The following is a 23567-nucleotide window of genomic DNA, read 5'->3' as shown; positions in this document are numbered from 1 at the left end:
CTAACCTTTCAGTGTTTCATTTGCACCGACAAATTGGGTGAATTAAAAAGGAGATGGAAAACAGTGCAGAGCCTGATGGAGTGGATCCCTGTATTGGTACAGTATGTCAAATTCCCAAGAGGAGTAATAATTAAAAAAGTTCATCAATGTTCCCTTTGCCCATCACATTATGCAGAGGCTGGGCTCGCTGGTAATAGTTCTGGAGGATTAATTTAGGAAATTAGACCAGTTTGATCTGGTTCTTCATCAAGAGAGCAGTCTAAGTCCCCCCCAGAGTTTTTGTGTGGGTAAACTGCCATCTTTATTTGAGTGAAATAGATGGAAATGCATGTGCGCCAACACAAACTCAATGTTGTACCTGCAATTTTGCAGCACAGAGCGCCGATTTGGTGCCAATGCAGTCATTTGGTGCCATTATATGACTCTATGATAATAACTTCATCATAATTGGCTTCTGATGCTTGGAAGAGTTGAATTCTCATTTTCAGAGGGGGATGAATTGATTTACTGCTTGATTTAATTATGCATTAAAATTCAATCATGTACTTTCAAGCAAATTCAAAGCGAATTTTCTGAAGCGCTCCCTAGAATGTAGGTGGAGTTAAAGGACATCTTCAATTACATTGTTGGAGTTAACTTAATAATTATATCTTATTGATTGCATTAGTCTGAAGGCTCAAGATGAAACAGGATCTAGTTTTTGAAGAAACAACTTTTTGATTCTATTCTTTAGTTATACATTAAGTAAAGGCATTATCAAACGAAAAAGACTGCCTTTGATAGAGAGAGGAAAAATGCAAGAGAAGCCAGAAAGAGATTTGGCAGCTGATTCCAAGTTAATATTTTTGCACCCATGAGAAGAACCATTTGGAGTCCACGTTTAACTACCCATCAGTCTATTACTCTGCCCTCCACACTTCCTTAAATCCCTCATCAGGCCAAAGGTCAAAACTACTTTTGTTCTCACCAAACACCTGGCTTCTGTCATTGCAGCACAATGTGGAAAGAGATAGTCGGAAGGTTGTTTGAGCTTCAAGCTTTGACGGGCGGACGATGGGAAAAGTAAGGACCTAATATCTGCATCAGCCTTCAATGTTAACGTCTTCAGCATGACATTTAGATTGTTAATGGTTTGGACTGTTCACTTGTTGAACAACTAGACACTTCCGTTCATTCGGGGTGGCACTGTCTTTGTCTGTGGCTGATAATGTGAAAAGCCCACTGTATTAGGACTCATGCTGGAACAAGAGGAAGATCACTTATCACTGTCACTTAGGCCTTGCCTGGCAAACAAGACACCTGATGGTGACTGATTAATGATACTGGATAAGTTTGTGAACACAGCGGAAACCCCACACAGGTTTCATCTGAATCATATTTAAGCATATGGGCACCATATGGATCTAGGTGTTTCCATAAATATGATGACCAACTGCAGCGAACCTGCAGGTGTCATATTTGCCTTTTTGTTGTTGTTTTTGTGCAAATACAGATGGTAATTTTCATTTAAAGATTCCATATGATGGATCATCTAACAAAAGCAGGACATTTTGCATTTTAAATATTAAAGGAATCGCAATATCTAATATTTACTCTTCAAATAAAATAAATAAATAAATAAAAACAATTTTATATATATATATATATATATATATATATATATATATATATATATATATATATATATATATATATATATATATATATATATATATTCATATTAAGTCTAGACAGACTAGGTATTTTGCTGCATTACTGCAGATTTCCATAAAATCCATGTCTGTTTATACTCTAAGGCTAAAAGTGTGTAATTAAAAAGCTTTATGAATGCATAAATGCTTAAGTTTAATCGCTGCCAATTTAAGGAACGACGACTCTCACTTTTTTACATATGAGCCTCTCAAGTGTTTATTTACACTTTTGATACACTTAAAGGTATTGACTCGGCTTTGCCTTCTCTAACATTAATAGCGATGGTTATTGATTGTCAAGATTGATTTCAAACTGAGGGAAAAGATGCATACCCATGGTGGACTTAAGTAATTTTTACCGAGAGAGAAAGACTGAAGGGGAGAACCTAATAAGCCCAGACTAATTAACTCAATAACAGTTATCCATGTGCTGCATTTCAAGTATTCATGGACCTTCCTAGTCTCTGAACAGGTCTTTTCTTATAATTTGAGTTCTTTTCTACAGAAACATAATTGCGGTTGTCAGGAAAGGCCTGTCTAGAGGCTTTTAAATACTACAAACGAGGGGAGGCCTATCTGAGAATTTTGTGCTTTGATTGCACACAGTCTTTATGAAAAACTGCAGAGAGATGAGACTGCAACTCATAAAGCTGAAAAGAGAAAGACAAGGTCATGGGTTTTATCTTCACAATAAAATGAAATAAAACTAAAGTAATAAACAGTAAAAATAATAATAATACATAAATAAATAAATAAATAATGTAAAAGGCTTTATAAGCTGAGAAGGGCAACCAAGGATAAGAACAGAAAAAAAAACAAACAAAAAAAAACAACAACAACAACTTTAACAAGAACAACAACAAAACAAAACATGTAAAACAGTTCCTGGGCTTGACTGACTTGACTTGTAAACTACTGTACATTTTTCTTTTTCTTTCTTTTTTTGGTTTGTGATTCACCAAAAGGGTGAGGTAAAAACCGCAGGGATCAAGCCGTACAAAATATTAAAGTGGAAATTCTGTTTGCAGTCAAATCACTTCATAAAAAGATTCCCATGTTGGCCTTTCAATATGGATTTTCTACTCCAGGAACACTAAGCACATGGCAGCGGTATTACAGACACTATCTGATATTTTGAAAATGTTCTTGGATTGATGTGCTTGCAAAAGCCTCGACTTTGGAGGATATTCCTTTACATCCTGAGAGCTAAGAGGTAGCAACATTTTACAGAAGGCAGAGTGTGTCCACTAAAAAAACAAAAAAACAAAAAAACAAAAAAAACAAAAAAAAAACCCAACACGTTCTAACAGTAGTTACAAAATACAAAATATAGTTGAAAAGAAACAAACTGCCAAGTGAATGAACATCAGTGACTACGTTTACATGCTGTTAAAATTCGGGTTATGATCGGGTTAAGGTCACTATTTGGGTTTCTGAAACATTCGGGATAACCCGTTTACATTCGTGAGCAGAGAGAGTTACTCCTGTATACATGGAATGTGTAATCAGTCGCCAATATCCCGATGTAAACAGCGACGCACGGTTAGCGTCTGGGCGTAAGACGCAATATGCGTCATTTCCGATTCTTCTTCCTGTATCCAAAGACTCAAAAGACCAAGATTCCTTGCGAATAGAACATGCGCAGAACACACATTTGGATGGGGATATGCCGAAACGCGTTGACAAGACCAAATATTCGGGTTAGAAAAGGGGTACCCCAGGTATAATATCCCGGTTTTTGCCGGTGTTTACATGGCCGTGCGCGACCGGGTTATTGCTAATATCCTGGTTTTGAATGGGTTATTGGCTGCATGTAAACATAATCAATGTGTATTTCCATATGAAACTGAAACATACATTACACAAGTTATAGTATATATAGGTAAGCTACCGACAGACCGGTTGTCATGTACTGTAATCAAAAGTAAGAGCATGAGCCGATAATTACCAACATTTTTTAAATAAAACTTGTTTGAAACAACATTTCTGTAAAATGGAAATGTTATCAAAATGTAAAAAAATATAATTTTGAGTAAAATAATATATATATATATATATATATATATATACTTTCAAACTTTACGGACAGTTTGAAAGTTCAGTGCTACTTCTATTAGTAGCTGAAATGTAAATGCTGGAGATAATGGAAAGGAGGCTTGACATTTGTGGCCACTCTTTATTTACATTTTATGGAAAAGAGCAGCTTGGACATTCTGGTAAACATCTCCTTTTGCATTCCATGTAAGAAAGTGAATGATACAGGTAGTAAATTATTCGAGGGTGATGGAATAATGGATTTTCCTTAACATCAGTGACAGACAGTTTTCCAGCCATGACAAAAACTGTTTATATTTATGACTAACAAGATATTAATAATGCATGAGAACAAACACGATACAAAATTTAACCGTCAATAACAGTGCACATCTGCACATGAAAAATGCCCTATTAAAACAGGCCCGTGACTGAAAATATAGTCTATGTCATCAACCAGTGTAACAAGGGAGCAAACCCAACATTATTTCTATTCCAGACCTCTCACTGTTTTCTGGCTATAGCTATCAAACGCAGCATATGTTGTCACAGTGAACAGTGTTAGAAATCTCCAGCGCTTGATTCAGTCTGAAATCTTCCAGAGCTTGTTTATATTGAGTGTCAAGCTGACTGCTTCAAGACCTGTAAGCCCCATATGGACCTTTAGAGAACAAACCCCAAGTAAATATCTTATTATCAAGCTCTTTGCTGTATGTGAGAAGCAGCTCTGGATTAGAGGAGCAGAGGCCAATGAGTCTTATTTCTCCTTCCCACAACGCATGTATTTGGAGCAAATTTAATATTCTTTTGAATAATATTCCTGCTCTCATAGTACGTATATCCGTTTAATGATTATCATACCATCACATTTTCCTCCAGCCCTTCCCCTACAAAAACTGCTATATGTAGACCAGACAGAGGGTCTCTGAAAGTCCTATATTTTACATTTTAAACAAGATCAATCGTCGCTGCAAAAATAAATAAATAAATAAAAATAAAAATAATAATCACCTTTAACTATTCCCTTGTCTATTCCCCTTGGTGCCTCTCGGAATGGGGCTGGGAACGTATTTAAGAATAATATCCAAATTATTGCCAAACTTGACAGTGAGAGTCATATGAATAACAAAATGAAGAGGAGAGGGAGGGAAAGGTTGCACTAAGGTGAGAGGCATTCATTTTGCTTTTAAGCTTATGGGAGATTCTTCATGCTCCCTATGCTTAGCCACTCACTGTAAAGATACAGCACTACCCCTATAGCCGCGTGTTACACAGGCTCATTAGCATCTCACCCTACATCAGGAAAATTACTACCTTCCATGGGTGGATCATTATACTGCATTATAGGGAATACCTTATAACCATAAATGTGGGGAAAGCATGTGCAATAAAAGCTACAGATGTTTTTATTATTATTATTATTTTTTCCTGAATATGAAAATTGATTTCCTTGTCAAAACAGGACACGATGAAATGTGGAGCTGCACAAATCACAGATTCAAATAATCGATTAATTGCACTTTAGTGGGATAACATTGTCTGAAGACCTCTTATTTGCAGATTAAATACAGAGAAAAGACCAATTTAGAGCTTAGAAATGAATCATGTGATCATCCCACACTGTTTTTTATTCTTACTGAAATATTTAGCACTCTAGTTGAATGACTTTGATCAGTACGGAAGATCAGATGAGAATCCTGGGACTGAAACAACTCTTGCATTATCTTGGAGTCCTATACTTCAATTGAGTTTTGATTGAGCTCAGTATGTTTATTCTTTGCACATCTTCTAACCGAACTAGACCTTGTTTATGGCTGGAAACTCATTTATATAGAGGTTCATGGGGTACATCAAGTGTTCGTTACATAAAAAGCACTTTAAATAGTATAAAATGTGGACGGCTCCCAGTAATCTCAATTTATTATACAACACAGATTCATAATAAGCAGTGGTGTCAAAAGTACAGATTAACAGTGACATTATAGGAACTGTGTCAAAATTCAACTCAAAAGTGTCAAACACATTTAAGTAAAAATGCTGCACTTGATATTTTCACAGGCTGTTTTAAAGTTAATAATTAAAAGTCACTGCGCATTTATCTGCCTGTTACATGTTTATGGAAAGTGGTAGCTTTAAGTTGATATTAAAATCGTATTAAATATCCACATAATATGAATTGAAAGTATTTGTAAGATGTTTCTGTTTCTAAATCTGTGCTATTTTAGATGCTGCCAACACGTCCATAAGTGTGTTTCATATATATCCAAAAGTTACAAACTTTATGTAAATAACATATACAAATACTCATGAATAGTAAGGGGATCAGACTGAATCAAGTGGACGTATTTCAAATCCTGATAATAAAAAAAGTAAAAATTTTGTCAATTTGATAAAAAATTTGTAATTATGTTAAAGAATTCAGTTAAAATTACACTTTGTGTGTTGAATAATTATTCATGTACTTCACACCGCTGTGTGGATAAGGATTGAGTATAGCACAACTGTAAAAATCATAAATAGCTTATATTAAAAAAAAATATAATAGTTAATAATCAAACAAAGCATTGCTCATTTAAAGGCTTTCAAATAATCCATCTCACAAAATAGAATCTTTTGCATCTCTAAATTTCCTGCTTTTGCCTGATCTAAATAAGACTTGCCTCAGAAGGAAATCAGGTGAGGTTTAAGTTTTCGCCAGGAGTTCCTCTGAGAGCCATGAGAACAAAGAAACATGAAAGCATTATTAAAAAGTGCAATATATGAACTAAATGACCCCTCAGTGCCAAACTACTTCTCCATACAGCACAATCAGCAAATTACCTCCACCTGAAGAACTCGGGATTCTTTCACTTCCGATCACAAATTACACAATAATGGCAGAAAACCAGATTATGCTTGATGCCTCTATGTCACGCTGAATGTGGTTGTGTATCGTGTAACGTTAAATGCAATAACCAAGCAACAGCAAAAAGCAAATCATTTGAATCCTAATGGCTGCCTTTCTGTTATATAATATCGAGCTTTCTCTGGGCAGAGCTTTCAAAAAATTAAGAGGTTAAACTATGTAGTCAAGAGGCTAATGCATGGAAAAAAGCCTTTGGACCCTAGCTGAATTAAATCCAGTGCACACAATGACACCCCATTAATGGGATGGAGGACACCAGGAATGCCTGAATCCGAACGCTGAGCAGATTTCCATGTGGACGGGAGTCAAGAGCCTCAGACTCCTGGGTAACTGCACTCTGCCACCTCCGCTGATTTGATAAATGATTCTATAGCAAAGGGCTGCACACACATTTGACTTAATTGATTGGACAGCATGTGGCAAAATCCCTGATTGGTTTAACTAGGGGAGCAGGAAATCTGCCATAGTTTCAGAGAAAGCCATGCTCTTTGTGGTTACAAGAGGGGGAAAAATTAGTTCCTTTTAAGTGTGACTGATTAATATTGAAAAGTGTGTGAAAAATGGGACAAATTAATCTTTTTCTGATGCCATTAATCATCCGATCCGAGTGGGTTTACGACTGTAATTCCAGAGGGTTGTATTCCTCTCATCTCTTCATTAGTCGGGTCAACCACAGCCAGAGGACCTTGTGAGGGACAAGTCTATAAATGTGGTACCCTGTGCACAGACCCCACTTTAATATGGCTGTAAAAAACCAACAAGTCTGCCAATTAAAGAGACACCATATTAACACTGCTTTTGTAATTACAGCCAAGTGCAGGAGCAGAACAAACCGAATGGAGGACCACAATCCTTTTTCTGAAATAGAAATTAGCCTAGATATGTTACCATATCTAGGCTAAGTGCTTAAAAAACAATCTGATCACCTGATGATTAGGAATTGAATTAGGAATTTAACCATGTAACCTCTTGATTTCAAAAGTGTGTGTGTGTGTGCGTGTGTGTGTGTGTGTGGGGGGGGGGGTGTTGGGGATTAAGTGACGTAATGAGTGGCCAAGTATGGTGCCCAAGTGCAGACACACACAGCAGTGAGTAGTGAACTGTGGCGCCCATGGAGCAGTCGGGGGTTTGGTGCCTTGCTCAAGGGTCTCACCTCAGTCGTGGTATTGAAGGTGGAAGAGAGCTGTTCATTCAAGTCATTTGTTTAGAAGACAATACTGGTTGTGCTGTACATGTTTTATTAAAATAATAATTTGAATAAGAACCTTTTCTCAGTTCCCGACAAACCTGATGAATCAAAACAGCTATAGATATCCTCAATACAGATGCATGCACTCGCAACATGATGCACGGCAGATTTGGAGAGTGAGGGGGCCGGTGCACCTTTTCTCTGTTTGACATGAACATGCTGTGCTTGCTAGTGACAGGCTCAGCATAGCCCTGCACCCAGAGGTCACAACTGACCTTTCCAATTGTGAGTTTTTCCAGATCTACTACATGTTTGTCTAAAGATGTCTGCAAAAGCATCCTCAGGCACCATGCTGAGACGGTGGTATGGGTTCGGGCATTTTGCTGTTTGTCTTCCAGCATCACACCTACTTCCTCCTGAATGCCGCATGCACAGTATGTGAGTAGAGCCTCTAACGCAGAGCACGCTGCCTTGAGTTTTGCATGCTATGTGGCTTAATTGCTGCATGACTAGCCTGTTGTTGCATGGCTGGAGGGATTTCCATATATTATCTAGTATGAATCATTTTTAAGATGTGCTTATTCACCACCGGTTCCCCCAAGTTCAAAACACCATTTAGAGTAGGATGCAGAGGAGTGCGCGGTCACAAAGGCAAATTTCTGAGTGGCAGGGGAACTGGAGGACGTGACGTCATGGAGAAAGATGAAATATGTGTCTGTGTTTGTACCATGATCAGATCAGGCGGCTTGCGCCAGGGTTTTGGATGCATCACGCTCAGGGAGGAAAGGGTCAAATTCTGCACTCCATCTGCCATCTACTTTGGCAGCTCGACAGGGAGGCTCTTCGACGTGGTGCCTACTAGGGTTAACTTGAAGCCTTTATGAATGCCGTTTAAATACCTGCAAAATATCAGTCCATCTGATCGGCAGAACAGACGTGCCTACTGTAATGTCAGACAAATGATCCCTTTCCGTCAAGTCGGGGCCACTTGATCAACGTTAAGCATCGAGATGTGCCATCCTTCACGTTCTGATAGGCGGTCTGAAATTGGGACTCTCTCCACTTTCACTACTGACCTATTGTGAATCGCAGTGGCTGGAATGAATTACCGCTGAGTGGACCAACGCATAATGTAAGATATTATTGTGGAATTTAACAATGCTCAGGCCTCAGGCACTCTCACAACGTAATGTATGGCCTTTGGAGTACAATTGCTATGGAAACTAGAAGCCCTGGGTGACCAAGATGCCCACCCACACGGACAGCCGTTAATCATCTTCACTGCAATCCTGGCACAGCAGAATTTGGCCAATGTGTCAAGCAGCAATTATGTATACTTAGTGTTCTCTTCACCCCCCTCAGCTTCGCTCTCTCATTCTCCCGCCATCCTTCCCTTCCTTCCCTTCCCCTATCCTTTAAAAGCTCTCTGTTCATTAGCTCCTTTTCATTGTGAATGCATAACAATACCAGCAAAGAAAATAGTACCAGTCTTAGTGCCACACAGTACGACATTCCTATTATAGAAATCATATCTAACCGTTTAGCCATTATACTTTCATTCGGTGCTGAGTGACGCCAAATTACTCCACTACCCTATTGCTTTCTTTGCATATTGGTTTGTGCAGATCAAAGGCACTAATGGGAAAAGACAAGACAGAGATTATGTTCTGCTGGTCGTGGGAAACGTTAACGCCATCACAAATCGGTCGCATCCCTTCATTACCTCCATCCAAATCAGCTGTTTCGAGGGGAGCTGACAGCAACATGGGAATTGCAATGCTCTCTACATTTCAAGGACAAAACGCTGCAGCCTGGGTGTCGAGCAGGTGAGTTCGAGCGCATCAGCACTGTGTAGAACGTGTTATTAGAGGTGATCTCGACAGGGGTGAAGCACGCAGGCTCGTGTGAAGGACAGGTCAGCAATTAGAGCCATGTTTGGTGCCGAGAGGTTCAGGACAAAGCTGATTTCCTTTTTCATACATCTCATAATGAGCACCAGGGTGATTTGTATACATATTTTGCCGCTTTCTCTTACAGCTTCGAATCCCTTTTGATGGTATTCTGTATATTAAGGGATGCTGAACTGAATCGCTTGCTGACATGCTGTCGGAAGTACCAGTGTCTGACTTCCAGAGACTTTTCTGCGAGGTATTTACTCTTGACCCACCCAGTCAACCAGAAAAGGAAATGAGTACTTTGGCACATTTGGGGTTAGTGGACTGACAGTAGCGCGAGGTTTGGCAATATAACACATTATAGCGTTTCTCACACACACATACAGTATGCTGTGTGAAAAAGCCAAGAGGCAGCCAGCTTTCAAGTAGGAAATGTACTTTCTTTTTGTTCATCTGCATAAAGAATTCAACTGATTCTTGTCACTGTTTTGGTAAATCATGAGCCCAAAAGTCATGAAATCATTGATAATTTGGAATCTTGTAACAATACTAGGGTTTAATTCAGGACCTGGTTTCCAACCTGAGATAAGACACCATAAAAAGGAAATTTCTGCTGCCATGCCTCCTTGCTCTGGTACATGGCAGCGTGGAGAAATATATATATATTTTCCTATTTCAACATATTTAAGCAAAAAACTAAATACATTTCAAAATATTTACAGAATAAAATGATCTCTCAGATACAAATGTCCATGATACATAAGCACCAATTATATATATAAAAATAATAATTAAAAAGTTCATAAAATCATGATTAACCTTTATTAATTTCCTAAATTGGTTAATATAACTAGGAACCAAGAGTGAATATACCTTTGTTTTGTGTGTGTGTGTGTGTGTGTGTGTGTGTGTGTGTGTGTATGTGTGTGATGCATGATTTATTGGTATCATATTATCATATCAGATCTGTATCAGTGAATATCTGATGTATATCAATACTGGACTTTTAATTGTGCATGCTCAGTTTTACATATACTTAATATGCATTTACTTATTATAACATTCATTTAATATTAATACTTTAATATTAATAATTTAGTAACACCGTTAAATTAAAGCTTTACCAAATCTCAAAATTAATATCCATTTTTTCAAATAGAAAAATATGAAATGAAACAACAAAGACTAAAATTCATTTTATTAATTTTAAAAGCTACAAGTACCAATTATTGTTGACAATAACGTGTACAAAATAATAATAAAATAATAATAATAAAGTAAAATAAAAATGCTTCTCAGCTCATCCAGAATATTTTATATTTACCTGGTGCAGTTTTGTGGACAAGAGCATATAACTCAACATGTCCATGTTGCTATTTGCCTAACTTGACGAGGTAATTTACATCTATGCATTTGGTAGATGCTTTTTATCAGTTCATGGACACCCTGGCCATCTAACCCATGACATTGACATTGTTTGCGGTAAAGAAATATTTGATCTAGAGAAATTAACAACAAAAAGACAGCAAAAAGCTCAGTCTGCGACATCAATTAAAAAGGACACATTATCAAATTGTTTTTCCCTTCTGTTTGCTATTAGAAAAGACAAATTCTGGGCTTGTGATCTACCAGTTTATAACCACCGATTCACAGAGGTGCAACAAACTGTAACACCTTTATCACACATTGAAAATACAATGCCTCTAACAGGCAGACCCATTAGTAAGACAGTGACTTACCTTGTGGGGGCACATGGCTGGGACAACAGGGAATGTTTTATCCGGAGTCTGGCTCTGGTTCTAGAAGAAAAACAAATCACTCCTTGTTAGTTATTTTAGTTCAAATAAAACTATTACATTGAAGCGCAGTTCCTATGAATTGCATGTTTCGTAATAAGGGGGAACAAAGTGACCTATTGCTTACACTTATTCTGAAGAAATGGAAAAGCCAATTGAGTGAATAAAGGTTAAGGTCATCAATCTGCACTGGTGGAATATACCGCCAACATATGGGTTACGGCAAACCTTCTCCATACAAGCCTATTTCTGCATCCACTGATGAAAACATGAGTGTAACACATAGCACAGGCTTCATAACATATGCAAAGGTTCTCAAACAGGATTTCATTAACCAATTAGCATATTGTAAATATGGTGCTACATCAGACTGATACATGAAAACCAACACTAAAGAGGTTGCACGTAGGTAAGTCAACAAGATAACAACAGATGGTCCTGCTGTTTGTGATTATGCATGATGCAGGGCCTCTGCACACTGACAAAGGCAGCACAGGGGGAAATGACCATCTTGAAGTGACCTCGCATACATATGAGGGAAAAAATACCTGCCCAGCAGGGGACAAACTTCTCTCACTAATATTTTTGGGACGCAGACTTGATTCCAAGCAGGTGCTGCCAATCATTCTCTTACATCCAGTTATCTTCTTTTTGTAAGACTAATGCTCTCTGACACTATTAATGGCTTCCTTATGGTATCACCAAGAGAGATGAAACATTGAGCGGTCCAGACTTCAACATCTATATTTCATCAGCACTTAGAGGAGTCAGCATGGGCTGTGTGGTAACCTCACTTCACACCCGCTGTCGGGTGAAAGACAAACATTGCGTGGTCAGCCCTAGGCGTCTGAGATAATAGAAAAGAGTTTTGTGCCGCTCGTGAAAGGATAAAACTCTACAGAGACATAGGTTACACGATTTCACATCTTTTTGCACAATTGACCAATTATGGAATATTTTTTTTCCCCTTTCCAACCAGGTTCTTATGCTCCCGGAGACAGTTCTTTCTTTAATGAGCCAGTTTTAAACAATACATGATATTGTAACTTGAGCAGAGCTGGTTTAGGAAGGATGGGGAGACTAATAAAGCACACGTCCTCCTGGCTGCAAGGGCAGCTCAGAGGACATGACATGTTTATTCAGGAGAGTCGCTGTCAGCATCGCTCGCATTGACCCGTGTCTGCTCTACTTTGGTCAATCAAAACATCTATTAAGGTCTCTGTTAAGAACAGAGCAATTTGAACTCAATTCTGCCACTTGGTCCATGAGCAACAGCACTATTCCGACCCACAACACGATTGTGAGTGTGATATTTCATACAACAGTTCAATAAACATTAAGCTAATATTGAGAAATGTACATTTTAGACACAATTCTGTGGGTAGCTTTTTCTAATTTGCACCAACAATGCTGAAGCAGAGCTATCACATCTCCAAGCAACACACAGCAGTGGTGTTTACTAGTTCTGGTTGAGTGAATGATTCAGTGAATCACTTCGAAATCAATCGATGTAGTTAAACGAATCAGTGGCTCGCACCTGAATGAATCATTGTAGGCGAACAAATCAGATGAATAAATGATTCAGTGACTCACCATGCTAAATTTGGATCCACATAATAGCATATATGGGTTCTAGTCCGGCTTTTTTGTGTGTTGCATGGTTTCTTTTAGAAAAAATTGCATAGGCGAAAGGGAAAAATATTCTGCAAAAAAAAAAAAAAAAAAAAAACTTGGAATGGAATTGTCTTATTGTTTTTTAAAACCTTTACATAAAACGTAGTATTAAAGCTGCAATAGGTAACTTTTGTAAAAATATATTTTTTACATATTTGTTAAACCTGTCATTATGTCCTGACAGTAGAATATGAGACAGATAATCTGTGAAAAAATCAAGCTCCTCTGGCTCCTCCCAGTGCTCCTATTGCCATTTGCAGAAATTCATCCGCTCCCGTTAAGAAACAACCAATCAGAGCTGCGGTCTGTAACTTTGTTTGTGTTCAAAATGTAGAAAAATGTATATAATAAGCGAGTACACCATGAATCCATCCATGAAACCGTGTTTTTAGCTTGTCCTGAATCACTAGGGTACACCTATAATAAGTTTTTATATTCTGACTATTTTAGATTGCTTCGGGGGTACCTCGGCGGAGTAACCCAGTACCTTTGTGATTCTTCATAGACATAAACAGAGAGAAGTATTTCCGGCTACGATGATCTTCCGCAAGACGCAAGAAGTTCTGTTTATTAACTGCTAGAGCGTCAAAAGTTACCTACCGCAGCTTTAAATCATGCTATATATAGAACTGAATATCAATTACTTTGGCTTCATGCTGACGGCCAAATCACAGCCATGCTGATATCCAGAACAACACCTTTTGCTGGTGTCATATTGTTTAAATAAACAGGGCCAAAGTTATGAAACAAAAACATATACTGAAGGAGATAAATCTCTCTGGACAAACTGCATTTGTGTTAATGCTTTATTTCCTGTTTAATGTTTTGCTCAGCCACGGTTAATTATTTAATATGACAGGTATGCTGCACGGAGTGTATTAACTTGTCCTGCATGTTTAAATAATATATGATCCCATTAAAATCTGACATAGACGACAGACACACACGCCACTGGGGCTTTATTCATTTGCAGGTACACAGGCACCATTATCAGGCGATGTTGACCTAGTGTGTTCGATTGAACAGCCTTTCTGCAATGTGTGGCAAAATTATACCTTGCACTGAAAGCCTGGGCTATGCAAATGATACATAACTGCACTGGTAAAAGCGGATGACTTTAATGCTCTGCTGTTATTTTGAAGAGCGGATACATCTATAAAATAAGTGCAGTTGGAGGTAATGATTTTCAAATAGTCAATTTTTTACAAAAAAAAAAATTATATTATTTATTGGTATCTTCCCTCCTTCTCAGCTCCTTCCATAATTCATGCAGCGCCAGTAAACTTGTGAAAGCGAAATGCGATTTTGTCAAGGTTGTGAAGTGCAGTCAAATAAACATGATGGAAAATGCCAGATAGAAGGCAAATGTATTATCTCTTCTCATTATGTGTTACGTCTCTGCTTCACAGTACAGAGACAAATTAGTTTTTATCGAGATGCCAAATTGCTAATATTAAACCTCTCTGCTGTTCCCTCCCAAAACAAGCCATGGAAGTGATTTCTACACTTCACTCTGCTGAATGTTTTCTTTTCCAAATGATAGTAGAGAGAGAAAGAGAGCAAGCGGTAGGCTGCAAAGAGCAGTAATCTCCTCGCCAGCGGTGTTGAGGCTGACTGACACTCAATGTGCAGTCTATATAAAGGGGTGCTCTTTGAAATGACAGCCTCCCACAAGTGCATCAAGACACCAAAGGTTTCTTGCTCCTGGTGTGCTCATTTGCTAAGCAGTGTGAAGCCCCTTCTTTTAGAATGGTCTTGAGAGCTGGAAGAAGTCTCAATTAGACTTTTGTAAAGAGTTAGAAGTGCAGGTATGCTGCATTTGAGTTTGGCACTACAGCCACATCTGTCTGCGTATAAAAAGTGCCATCTCGATACTGTGACTATACTTGTGTACCATTTATACAAACATATATGTATTTACGGTTGCCAACAAAGTTAAAGCTAATTTTGTCACATACACAGAGCTACAGTAGGTAAGCAAATATAGCTCTCTCACACAGAAACTACTGTATCTCTAGGCCATAATGAGCCTGCTATGTGTTTTAAAAGGATTAGCTGCATTAAAAATTACATTTCATTCACAAGCTGAGCAAAACAAAGCAGTTCATGGCAATCATGTTCATTTATTACTGCTTTGCAGGGGTTTAAATACAAAGCATGAATATTTCATCACAGCTAATCTAATCTGGTTGTGCACGTGTGTGCATTTATTATGAAAATTAAAGAAAGGGACAGAGACACAATGTACACTACTGGTTTAAAATGAAGATAAAGTACATTTTGAAATGAATAGGACACTTAAATGTTTTAAAAGTCTCTTTTACTCACTCACCAAGGCTGCATTTATGTGATAGATACAGTAAAAACAGTAATACTGTGAAATGTCATTACAATTTCAAATAAGTATTTTCTATGAGTATATTTTAAAATGTAATTTTTTCCTGTGATGCAAAGCTTAATTTTAGCATCATTCCTCCAGTCTTCAGGGTCAAATGATCCTTCAGAAATTATTCTAATATGCTGATTTGCTGCACAAGAAACATTTATTATTATTACCAATGTTGAAAACAGTTGTGGTGCTTATTTATTATTATTTATTATTATTTATTTATTTATTTTTGGAAAAAAAAAACATACACTACTACTAATACTTATAGTACACAAGGATTCATTGAATTGAAGAAAAGTAACAGTAACAGTATTTAATGAGACCGATATAATGTTACAAATGATTTCAATTAAATGCTGTTTGATTGAATTTTCTATTCATCAAAAAATTCAGTTATAAAAAAAAAATAGATATATATCATGATTTCCAAAAAAACACATTATATTGCTTTTTAACACTAAGAATGATTTCTGAAGGTCGATGCTGAAAATGTAGCTTTGCATCAAGGAATAAATTACATTCTGAGGCCCCGTTTACACTAGTGTGTTTTCGTTTTAAAACTACGTTTAAAAATGAAAACAATCCTCGTCTACACTTTTGTTTTCACTGTTTTACATGCACGTTATTGTTTACATGGTTGTCAAAGATATTTGGAGTGAATGTGGGCAGCCACGCCATCATTTTCAAAAGTCTCTGTTTTGGTCCATTTAAACCAAACGCAACCCTGGAGTTTTCAAACTAAAACGGAGTCTGTAGCGTTTTTCGAAAGCCCCCGTTTTAGAGTGTCGACAACGCTGGGGTATAGTGTAAACAACAGGCATAACTGTAGTGAAAGTAATGCTTTTTTAATGCACAAGTGTAAACATAGCCTAAAATAGATGTAAATAGAAAATGTTAATTTTCAATTGTAATAATATGTTACAATATTACTGTTACTTTATTCAAATAAATGCAGCCTCGGTGCACATAAGAGACTTTAAAAACAAAGAAATCATACTGTAACTATATTTTGAATTCAACTTGTGTCTGGTAGCTAAATGCAAAGTCAAAAAAAAAGAAAAAAAAAAAAAGAGAAGAAAATTGCCAATCGATTGTTGCAAATGTGCTAATGCCTTCTGTTTGATATTAATGGTGCTGGCAACACAGTTCCTAAGCGAACCCGCAAATAATTCTATTACTCTCTTTCTCTCAGCCATCCCTCAAGAGATAAAAAAACCTCAGGCTGAGAATTGGCAGGAGCGAGTGGCGAAGTACTTTCACCTTAAAAGCAGTCTTAAAGAGAGGGTCTGACGTCGTCACATTAACTTGTCTTCTCCGATATGCACCAGGTGGAGAAGACTCACCGCAATCTCAGGCGACTCCCATTTAAACTCACAAACAAGAGCACCATTCACCCAAGGCAAAATAAGGAGCAGGGCTTTTCTGGCAGCCTGGCACAGCGAGGATGCTCTGGTCCAGTAACATTCTCCTCACACACTAGGAGACTTTGTACTTGTTACTTCCTGGCTGACACTCAAGAGTACCGAGCGTTAAATAAGTTGCACACCCCTCACACGCTCTTGATTTTGTTGTCTCCTTTTATGACACTTTCTGTTGTTGTTGTTATCGTTGTAATATGAAAAAGCGGACCGAAAAAAGATATACGAGGAGGCAACAACAACACCCACATTTCTCTCTATGGGATTAAATCTGTATTTCAAGGATTATCAGATGCTTTCGATCATGTGACTTTCATGTTTTTTGATCTTGCAAAACAAAACCAAAAAAAGAAGAAGAAGAAGAAAAAAAAAACTTCTCGGTAGATCATATAGCAGCAGTGGCACCACATAAAATGTCATTGTGATGACAGATGTGTAAAAAAGAATCAAACAGGTCTAGTTTACAATGAAACAGTCACACTACTAGGTTAATACCCACTGCAGTTATCAGATGTGTCTTACTTAATGCTGTAATACTTATGCATTCAGCATGTCTGCCTTTGGAGTGGGTTAGGCAACTTATTCTGTTTAGGATCTTTCTTCCTGTTACCATTTTCGACATCCCTTATTTCTGACATAATGGTACAGGATTTCCAGTGTGAAGCGGGTGCTCCGTACACAACAGTCCCCCGGCACTGCTATCAAAGTGCTTCTTCACAGTTGATCATTAGCAATTTAAAGCTCAGAGCCTCAAACTGAGCAGTGTAATTTAGCGGCGGCCTCGGCCATACAATCAGAGGACCGTACTGTACATTTATCATATTTGGGACTTCCACCCCCCAAAAGAAACAAAGGGAATTTTAGTTTGTGACTGATATGAGGCCTGAACTGTGAGCTGGAGTCTCATACATTTTATGCAGACATAGAAAAAGAAATGCATTTTATTGTTCTCTCTTCGAGATAAAATCCACTACGACTCGAAATGCGGCTTCAAGCGATGGAAGCTTTCAGTTTGAGTGGTCCACCTGAAATCATAATAAAGCACGGTTTCGGGCACAAACCATCAAGGAGAGGCCGAATATTATTTTAATGGCAAAAACAAACAAACAAACAAACAAAAACCTACCAGGCAGTCAAAGTATCTAGCTGCCATATACCGAAATAAGTCCTGTTATTCATATCCAGTCTAAATTCATAGATGGTAAAACAGAGGGAAAAAAAGGTAAATTATGTTTTTTTTTACCCATATTTGGACTATTGGTATATGTGGTTTGTAAATTAGTTTTAGTATTGGATGGATAGTGTACACTGGAATAAAACAACTAGAACATAACAACACAACAACAACCACATAGTTTATATTCACACTGCCTGAAGAAAATATCATGTGCCTGAGAGGGAGCCAAAAGAACAGTGTTGAAGTTTTAGGGAAGTTTTGGTCCTGCATGTTTGCCAGTGGCATGACATTAAGGATTTGTCTCATTCTAATTTTAATAAGTTAAAAGAACAATGATTGTAAAAAAAGACCATTGCACTTGTTTAGAATTCATAAATCAACATTAACAAAAATGGTAGGATTTGATGACTGAATCACATTGAATTTAAAAGTTAAAGTTAAATTGGCTAAATAAATTGGAGCCTTTGCAACATGAACATGGCACCACCGCGTCACTAGATCATTGTAAACTGAAACATATGTAATCTTTGTCAAATAATGCAAGTACACTTATGAAAAGCGTACAGAATGCTATATGGGATGTAACCTTAACCTCTACATTATTTTATGAGTACTGAATTAGATTTGAATAAGTTAATCAGAAAACAAATAGTACCTTATTTTTAAAACCAAAAATCGCTGAATCCGAAATGCTTTTCCATATAATGAATAAAAACAAAAGAAAGAATAAATGGGACACCTCCCTCAGAGACTGTTTACCATTCAAAATAAAAGGCATTATGAATGTGTGCATCACACACGTTAAAAACAAAGCACCTCATAATTATGCACAAACATCCTATAGTGTCATGCGCGCACACAAGCCCTGCAGATATGTTCAGTGTGCCTGTGGGTTCAGCTTGTCTAAACTTAGTTGAGATTGCCAATTTGGTGTGGTGTGTTCTGGGAGCGTTTCTTGGCATGTGCCTGGCGGTGTCTCAGACCAATTTGTCATTCCAAGCCGGCTTTGTGTGTTGCCAGCAGAGAGACCACGGCCACGCACATCTCTGATCCTGGCAGCACCGAGGGACCAGGCCAAGTGTTCACACACTCAACTCTGGGACAAATAAAGGATTCTGCCTGCTGATCCTGGTCTCTGAGGTAGAGGAGCAGAAGAACCAGCTTTGCCTAACTTCTCCTCTGCTCCAGAAAAGAGCTCATCCAGTAGAATGTGTGGGACAAGATACAGCTCTCTCTGAATGGCGTCGAAGTCTCCGCTGTGATTTAATGTCTTGTTTCTGAAAATGTTAACTGGTATTTGGTTGCACTGAATAATTCATCATAATTCATTTGAGATTCGTGAAGAAAACAATACTTTTATTTTCCCTGCATCCTTTATAAATATTGTGATTCTGGGATAAAATGTGGCACAGAAACTCGGATTGACCCAGCTTTAGCGTTCAGCCTTAATAACACTGACTTTAAAGCAAGTCATAATGGATTTAAGTTTTGCTTCGTAAAATGCTTAATACGAGCACTTCAACACTCAGAGGCTTTTCTTTGGCTCTTGTTTTTGAGTCTAAGTGGTTTATAAGCATATTGTTGGGTTGAGTCGTCTGTTGCTTAAGCCACTGTCAGTGGAACAACTCGAGCCTGGCTTATAAGATTGAGACAGAAAACACAGCGGTCGTATGTATGTCAGGTTCAAATGGACAAATAACAGTGTATTTTAAAAGCAAACTGATCCTGGATGATGCTATAATTCTTTGTATTTTCTCTTCTTTTCAAATCTTTGCTCTCATTTCCCTTTCTTCAGCTGCTAAAAAGCACAGTATGGTATAAAGATGCAACTGTGTGATCAAATGCTGGCAGGTTGACGTACTGCCTCTAAATACAGCCGTTATGTGACATTTAACACCGTAGTGGTCAGATTAGGGCACTGGATGTCTGAGAGATTCAATTCTGGGATAAAAGGGAAGTCAAAATTTGAAGTATAATTGGTAACCTCATATGCAAATTGCAGGCTGTTAACTGAATTACACAGCATTCAGTCCAAATGTTGCTGTAGAGGTGAAATAGTTATCTTTATGTTGAGAAACACGAATCCTAATCATTAAGACCTCAGAACATTTTGTGCCAATGCAGTGACGGAAAAAAACAGGAAAAAGAAAAAAGGTTTTATATTTCAATGCAATGCACACCTTGTCATTTCTAATGTTGGATATGTTAACCTAGACATTTCTGAGGATCAAAACAATGCTGTTCTTTTGAACTTTCTATCAATTACAATAATGCGTAAATAAATAAATAAATAAATAAATAAATAAATAAATAAATAAATATATATATATATATATATATATATATATATATATATATATATATATATATATATATATATATATATATATATATATATATGTATACATGGTTCTCACAAAATATTAAGCAGAACAACTGCTTTCAACAATAATAATAAAAAAAATAAAGTACTTTTTAAGAGCACTAAATCTGCATCTTAGAATTCTTTCTGAAAGATTAAGTGACATTAAAGCTTGGAGTAATGATGCTTAAAATTCAGCTTTACATCACAGGAATAAATTACGTTTTAAGAAATATATATATTTTACACAAAAGCAGTGCGTACTAAAAAGCCATTATATATCAGTGCAATGTGTTCCTGATCATTTTTAATACTGGACATACTACTTACTGTATGCTACTTAATATTTGTATTTCAAGTAAATGCTGAACTTTCTATTCATCAAATGAAATACACAATAACATTTCATGGTTTCCACAAAAGGTGGAAGGTTCCACAAAGATAGATAGATTAAGACTGGAGTAAAGGTGCTGAAAATTTTGATTTGATCACAAAAACAAAATAAAGACCTCAGAATATTTTTAAGACAATGCAGTGGCGATAAAAAATGGCCTTCATATTTCAAAACATTGGTACCTAATCATATCTAAAACTGTATATGATGCACATGAATTTTTGTAGATCATGCTGATATTTCAGGTGATATGACAGGAATCCAATGCTTTTTGATTAAATGATATGAAATCCTCACATCCACAGGAATTACATGGACTAAGCCAAGATTTTTCACAACTAATTATCTCCTTTCTCTCTGCTGCCACTCATTTCTCTTTCATTTTCTCTCTGTCTGCACAACACTGAATTATCTAAATGGCTGTTGTGATGATGTGGACTCTTAGGACGGACCAAACGTGTGGCGGCAATTGTGGATGGAACAAAGGTAAGCCGTTCAAAGAGGAACCGCTGGCAGGCTGTATCTCTCTGGATTACAGCACTAATAAAGAGGCTGTTTGAAAAGACAATGTCACGTCGTCTCCATTTACGGCGACGTCCTTCATGATGATTAAACTAATTCTAGCAGCATGCTCCTCTTAATCCTACAGCTCGACTCAGGGTTATCAAATCAGGTTGCGTGCTCAGTTAGTAACAGGGCTTTCCACACTTACACGTCAATGCTTTTAACATACATTGCACATTTGCAAGCAATCGGCGGTCAGCCTGCAGTAACAGGTGTGGTACTTGTATCGCTACTTGAGGAGTGTTACGATTGTAACCTGGTGAGCTAATAGGTTTAGATGAGGATAAGAGTAGACTTTGTGGGCTTCGGTTTTCCATACAGCACAGAAGATCAAATCAGGTTGCTGTGATACCAAAGGTCACTTCAGGCCAGGGGCGTTTGTGGTCTACATGTTCGTAGACAAACCTATGACATGTTTGAGGGCAAATGGTTATATTGATTCATGTTAACAATTTCAAATGTCAAATATTGCTAAAGGATGGAAAAAGGTTAGTTGTTTAACTGCGACCCAAGCAGTGCCAAAATATTTACTTGTTTATTTAGGTGCAATATTTTTTGTTGGATATGATTTTCAGGGGGATTTTTTTTATTATATATATATATATATATAAAATTAAAAAATGCCCCTGAAAATCATATCCAACTAAAAATATTATCTCTTAGTGAAGCAATAATTGATTTCATTTAACAATCTTTTAAAAGTGTGGATACATTTGTTTATTTTTAGAAATCCATATATTTATTCAGTAAGGATGCATTAAATTGTTGAAAAATGTCAGCAATGAAGACTTATTGGTATTATTTAGATTTCTATTGCAAATAAATGCTGCTCTTTTAAAATTTATCCATTAAAAGAATGTTGAAGCATGTTTTCACATTTTTGAAGTTGATAATAATAATAAATAACAATTATTGAGCAGCAAATCAGCACATTAGAATGATTGCTGAATGATCACGTGACGCTGAAGAATACATCAAAGGAGTAAATTACATTTCAAAATACAAAACTGCTATTTTAGACTTAATTTTTTTTTTAAATAAAATAAATATTGGTGTTACAAAAATATTACAGTATTTTTGATTAAATAAATGTAGCCTTATAAACATTGTACTTACATATTTTAATGGGTTTTAAATGCATTATACTTTTTAGAAGCTTAATTTCTGACTCTGACCCTTCATAATGTCATAGTTTTGTATGAGGAAACCTGTCGTACAGAATAATATGTCAAAATTTGATTTAGGATTAAGGTTATACTCAAACAATGCGTCTGTCATGCCACATACAAGCGTACAGTATATATTCATAACATTACAGCGGTGGAGCCGTATCACCCTGTATCCTCTTCTCAATTTTCAATCATTGTTTTTCAAGAATGAATTTACTTTCTGATCTCTCTACAGCTTGAGTGCTCCAGAACAGCAGAATCCAGTGTATTATGTCTGACAATGAAACACTATTGCAATAAATCCCACCTCCCAAACAGGACATGCAGCAGTAAACCCAAAAACCCCTCATCACCATCATGTACGTGTGTTTTTTTTTTTTGTTTTTTTTTTTACAAAAGGATTGATAGAGACAATGTATTAACAGCATGTTGAGATTTATTTGCTGCACCTCCCAGTGATAGACACAAATCCTTAATCCTCCCCCAAGATAATAACTATGTAATCCTCATTCCCAGATGGAGCTGTTTCAGAAAAGACAGCGCTAGCCAACACCGTGTCTGTCCAAGATCAAGAGAGGCGAGCTTATTAAAATACAGAGCAATTAAAAGAATAAATAAAAAAGTCGGCCATTGCCAGTCGCAACGTATAAACAATATTATCATATTTCCCTCTATATCCGTAATTGTGGAACAGTTAAAAGCTAACCTACAGAGCACTTCAGCATCACCTCGGCCCCCTGTTTGACGACCCACACACTCTGCAAGCGTAATGAGCGCGCTCCCTGTATCTCTCCATCCTGATGAAAGCTGATGTGAGAGGTGCATGGCTTGATTCATTTGCTTGACATTATTCAACATTGTAATTAAGAGTCTTGCATCAACACTGCAGCGCACTGATTGTTTTCTGCAT

At 37.1% G+C, this 23567-nt stretch overlaps 1 protein-coding gene across 2 annotated transcripts in view; it reads right to left on the bottom strand.

Annotated features, from left to right (window-relative positions):
- The window catches only part of LOC128026944 (protocadherin-11 X-linked-like), a 151364-nt gene that overhangs the window by 81204 nt on the left and 46593 nt on the right, over positions 1-23567 (bottom strand). For both annotated transcript variants that reach the window (XM_052614235.1, XM_052614234.1), the window contains exon 4: positions 11454-11513. In XM_052614235.1, coding sequence (XP_052470195.1) covers positions 11454-11513 — 60 coding nt within the window. The remainder of the gene's footprint in view (positions 1-11453; positions 11514-23567) is intronic.

The sequence above is a fragment of the Carassius gibelio genome, chromosome A14 (assembly GCF_023724105.1).
Source record: "Carassius gibelio isolate Cgi1373 ecotype wild population from Czech Republic chromosome A14, carGib1.2-hapl.c, whole genome shotgun sequence".
Taxonomy (NCBI): domain Eukaryota; kingdom Metazoa; phylum Chordata; class Actinopteri; order Cypriniformes; family Cyprinidae; genus Carassius; species Carassius gibelio.
The sequence above is the reverse complement of the archived record's forward strand: the minus strand, read 5'-3'. Positions and strand labels throughout refer to the sequence as shown.